Here is a 5,054-nt window from a genome sequence, read left to right as displayed (position 1 = left end):
AAAGGTGGATATTAATATATATGTATGTAGATTGAATTGTTTTAGAAAAAAATCTAAAATGTGATTCAACAAGTTTAATAAAAGAGCAAATATATAAATAAAATCGTTTTGATACAGTTTTCTATTTTAGATCAGTTAAAACATAACCACCTTAAGTAAAATCTACTAGCAAAGATTCTTTGATATCAATCACTCCAATCCATTACATTAATAGTAAATAAATAGTAACAATAAAATTCAATTTATGAGATCTCTTTAATTATTTATGATGATATTTGTATTAAATCAAATCTTAGGTATATATAACACCATCTCATGCCCCTCTTGTCATCAATCATTCCAACACAAATGGCTTCTGCGTCTAATCAATCCTCTTCCACTTCAGAAGAGAACACCATCAACAACACAATTACATTATTAATGAAGGAGAATGATATTGTAAAATCTCAAACTACAAACTCCAAAACCTCAACTTTCAAGCTCTTAGGGGATGCTTCTTTTCGCGGGCCGAAGTTACAAGAACTTGATTTTATCAACCCTACAAAGAACATGGTGGCGGATTCATCTTCATCAAGTTTGATGAATACTAAGTCCAAGAAAAAAGAAAATATTGGAAAGAAATCGTTGAATAATTTCTCATGCAAATTTTGTAAAAATCAATTTTCATCCGCGCAAGCTTTAGGAGGACACCAAAATACTCATAAAAAAGAGCGTGCGCTCGCAAAATATGTCCAAGAGGTAAACAGTGATTTCGATACTCTTCATCATCTTTTTCCTTACCACAATAATTATCCTAGTCTTTCTACAACTCATTATAATGGATTTAGGTTTAGATCATATAATAGACCACTTGGAATTAACATGGAATCTATGATTCAGAAGCCAAGGCCAAGTTATTCATGGATTACACCTCCTTTTAATTTTTGTCCTACTTCTACTTCTACATGGACACCAATGCAAGAGATGAAAACCTTTTCTTTTCTTGATGGATTAAAGAATGAGACTCTTAATGTAAATAATGGAAATAGGGTAACTCCAACTTTGAGGAATTTTCTAAAGAACTTAGAAGTTGGTCTTGGAGAGTCTTCAATAAGTATTGCTACAACGTCAAATTCTATGGAAGAGAATTCAATTGTAGTTGGTACAAGTGATCGTGATAATCATTGTATTAATTTGGAAGATGCCTCTAATGCTGAATCAGTTGGACTTGATTTGTCACTTAAACTTTGAAATTTTAATTTTATTCAAGTTTTTTATTTAATGTATAACTTTACTCTCTAATTTGAGTAATTATAGTCATAATTATAAATTTTGTATAAGATTTTTTATGCGATTTTATTTAGATTTTTCTGTTATTCAACAAATAATATATATAAAAAGCGTATCTAATATAAACTTATATGTTAGAAACAAAAACTATAAATAATAATTATTGGACTTAATTAGTACGCCTGATTAAAATTTCACATAATTTTCTTATAGAATATTTTAAAAAATTGGGTAATGCTAACGAGTGCCCCAGGGGCACTGGTTAAGAGATTAAAAAGGTAAGTGAAACATTGTTTAATAAAGTAAAAAGATATGTTTTTACTCAAAATATATGTATTAAATGTATTGAAAATATAAATAATTAATTTTTTAAAGAAGATTAGGTGTATTCAATGCATTGAATCTAAAATATTTTCTTAATTTGGAATGCAACCAGTGCCCATGGGGCACTCGTTCAGGGGTACTCGTTAACATGACCTAAAAAATTTAACACTATGATTTTCCTTAATTTACTACACATCTATCTTCAAAACGCATTGGTCTTGCTTTGCTTACAGTTCTTTTTCATTTAATGTATTGGCAATAATATTAAAATAAAAGCATCCATGAATACAAAGCAAAGCAACACAAACATAAATACAAACATGATGGATCATGGAAAATTCAATCACATTCCTTCCAAAGACTTTTACATAGCATAAACTATTTCTCCACTGCTATCAATATCAAGGTCAGGATCAGTGTCTAAATCCTCTTCCATGTCATCATCAATATCCAAACTACCAGTAAGATACTGGTTGTGGCTCTGTGTTCCTGCAGCAGGAACTGTCGCCTCCGCGATTATCTGCATGATTTCTTCGACGCTTTGCGTTGGTTGATCCGGCTCCTCAAACTGATCGTTTGTTCCATTCTCATCCATGAGATCGGTCGGAAGGTTCTTCATAAACCACTCATGGTTCCGAATCTCAGGCATACTTATTCTCTGTTATAAAATGATATTAGTTTAACACCATCATCATTTGATACAAAAAATAGAGAAGTGTCCACAAATCTTAGCCCAACAGCCGATATTGCTAGGTTGGACGATATCATCAAGGTTCGAACTCTAATAATCATAGTTGTGTGTGTGAGTTTCTAGTGGTCATTACGACTTTGTCTACGTACCAAAATAGAAAAACTGACCTTTGCAGGATCCGCAACAAAAATCCTTGAAATCAGATGCTGACATTCAGGAGATATATGAACATAGTCAGGAATTGAATACTGAACATTTAAAATCCTCTGCAAGAAACATTCAAAATTTTACTAAAAATTAATTCAACCAAAAGTACTAGATTGATTAATAAAAAGCACGAAACGAAATGTGTTACATGTATTGTTTTGCGGAAATTTTTAGGTTCCTCTGGATCTTCAAAAGGATATGCACCCACCAACATGACATATAATGTCACCCCACAAGACCAAACATCTGCAATCTGAGTCATCATTCAGTGTTAATAATACTAAAGATGATTTCTTAATAACATACGAGCACACGAGTATCTTACTAGTAACCTGCTAAAAATAATCAAAATATATATACCTTTCCATCATATTCCTTCTTAAGCAAAACTTCAGGAGCTATATATGCAGGTGTGCCAACTGTGGATTTTGGTTGTGAATGTAGTACTGAGGACTGAAAAATTAAGACAATGAAGACGAAGACGCATAAACAAACAAGCACAAATTCTTTAATAAATCAACGAAAAAATGTCATAAAGAATATAGACTATTACACCTTTGAATATCCGAAATCACAAATCTTCAAACGTGGCGCTGGACTACCGTCTAACAACGTGTTTTCCAACTTCAAGTCGCGATGACATACTTCCTTCATTCAAGAATTCCAATCGAGAAATGTAAGTCACAGACATCCCATTGTACTAAAATTTAAGACTTCATGAGGCGAACATGTACATACCATTGAATGACAATAGCTAACACCGGATATAAGTTGTTGGAAGAAGAATCGCGCCTACATCATCAAACAATAGATGTTAAAATTCACACTCTGAAAAACTATACACAAAACGAATGAAAACGATAAGAACCTCGTCTTCACTAAATCGCCCCGCATTGCATATTCGCTCGAATAACTCTCCTCCAGAAGCATATTCCATTACAATAGCTAAATGTGTTGGAGTCAATATAACCTAAAATCACATACATCATCAAAGAACTAATTATAACACTTCTAAGATAGAAACTAGAAAATAACATTATCCTAATAAAACATTGCTAATGTTCTTCTAACCTCCTTAAACCTGACAATATTCGGATGCCTCAATGATCTATGATTTATAATTTCTCTTTGTACATTTTCATCAATCTGTGAAGTAATACAAAGAAACATTAATTTCTCTATGCAAAAACAAAAAACAGAAAATTTCTCTAAGCTTGAGGAGTTATAGACATGAACCTTTTCACCTCTCTCAATGTACTTAACAGCAACAAGTTCCTCAGTTTGTTTATCTCTCATAAGCCTCGCAACCCCGAAATTCCCCGAACCGATATCGCGAACAAGTTCATAGCGATCACTATCATGCATAATCGGCATATCCATTCCCGGCCCAACAACAATCGCAGGTCGATCCATTTGCTTCAAAGAAAAAAAAGATGAAAACTCACTTCACATTATTATGATCATAAAAGATAAAGTGTTGGCAAAAAGTGTCATGGTGGGAAGAGATAAAACAACGTTTGAGATGGAACAAAAAGAGAAAGGTGTGTGTGTGTGGACCACTGAAGAAGCAGAGAGTGGGTGAATAAAGAGACACGTAAATGGTTTAAGCTCGTGAAGAGTTCAACAACCAGAAATGTGTGAGTTGCTTGAGAATTGAACAAGAGAAGGAGTATGTGTGTGTTCATGAGATGAGGGACGGTGATACACTCGTGAAGTTTCATACATATGTGTGTTGATGTGATGTCTATGTTGCTACAAAGGTTTGTTTTTGGGATGTAAAGTTTTTTTTTCTTATCTTGTTGATTGCTTTTATGTAGAACCTTAAGTTCATCAAAGTTGAAATAGATTTGAGTTGCTTTCATTTTGATATTGTCGTTAGAAATATTTTATTTTTTAATTATATTTTTAGAATTGTGTCAAAATAATTATATTTTTTAGAAATATTGTTGTTAAAAATAGTATAATAGTAATTAATTATTAGCATATATTGATTATAATAGTATATTAATTAGTATATTAGTTAATTAATTTAAGTTTATTATTGCTAATATGGTTAAATTAATTAACATATTGTTTAATTAATTTACTATTATAATTAATTTTACTACTATAATTATGTTATGAAACTAAAGAGAATAATAGAGGAGAGAAGAAGAAAATGTATTATAATACATATTTTCATTATCATTGTATGTTTCAAATATTTTATAAGATATATATCATGAAGAATCAATATGAAATCCTCTTATTAACAAACATTCATAATCATTTCTATTTATAATATTTTCTCTTGGATGTATATCATGAATATGCCTCAGTAAAATCTTATTAAAATAATATATGGAAAAAATTCCTATTGAAGAAAAAAAAAATACAACATTCTTAGTGAGTGAAATGCCTCGATACTAATCAATATAAATTATTCCAAATAAGGAAGGAAATTATTTGGGATGTTCTTTTAGGTTATGTCTCGTTAAAATTTTACTATAAAAAACTCAGTGGAAAAAAATATAGAGAAGGAAAAAGAGTACAATATCCTTTTAAGAGAAATTCATTTCTCTCG

General features: G+C 31.0%; 2 protein-coding genes across 2 annotated transcripts; one reads left to right on the top strand and one right to left on the bottom strand.

The window, feature by feature from the left end:
* The first annotated feature begins 348 nt into the window (after window positions 1-348).
* On the top strand, window positions 349-1,230 carry LOC131605513 (uncharacterized). Its single transcript, XM_058877859.1, has one exon. The coding sequence runs from the start codon at window positions 349-351 to the stop codon at window positions 1,228-1,230; it is 882 nt and encodes a 293-aa protein (XP_058733842.1).
* Window positions 1,231-1,811: 581 nt separating this feature from the next.
* Window positions 1,812-4,272, bottom strand: LOC131607441 (serine/threonine-protein kinase SRK2E). The gene is made up of 10 exons (XM_058879445.1): window positions 4,120-4,272; window positions 3,728-3,907; window positions 3,563-3,637; window positions 3,360-3,461; window positions 3,230-3,283; window positions 3,047-3,139; window positions 2,852-2,944; window positions 2,640-2,744; window positions 2,452-2,550; window positions 1,812-2,251 (listed from the first exon to the last, which is right to left on the bottom strand). The coding sequence occupies exons 1-10, from the start codon at window positions 4,210-4,212 to the stop codon at window positions 1,958-1,960; spliced, it is 1,188 nt and encodes a 395-aa protein (XP_058735428.1). The 5' UTR covers window positions 4,213-4,272; the 3' UTR covers window positions 1,812-1,957.
* Window positions 4,273-5,054: the final 782 nt, after the last annotated feature.

The sequence above is a fragment of the Vicia villosa genome, linkage group LG5, assembly GCF_029867415.1.
Source record: "Vicia villosa cultivar HV-30 ecotype Madison, WI linkage group LG5, Vvil1.0, whole genome shotgun sequence".
Taxonomy (NCBI): domain Eukaryota; kingdom Viridiplantae; phylum Streptophyta; class Magnoliopsida; order Fabales; family Fabaceae; genus Vicia; species Vicia villosa.
Note: the sequence above shows the minus strand (reverse complement) of the source record. Positions and strands in the feature narration are given on the sequence as shown.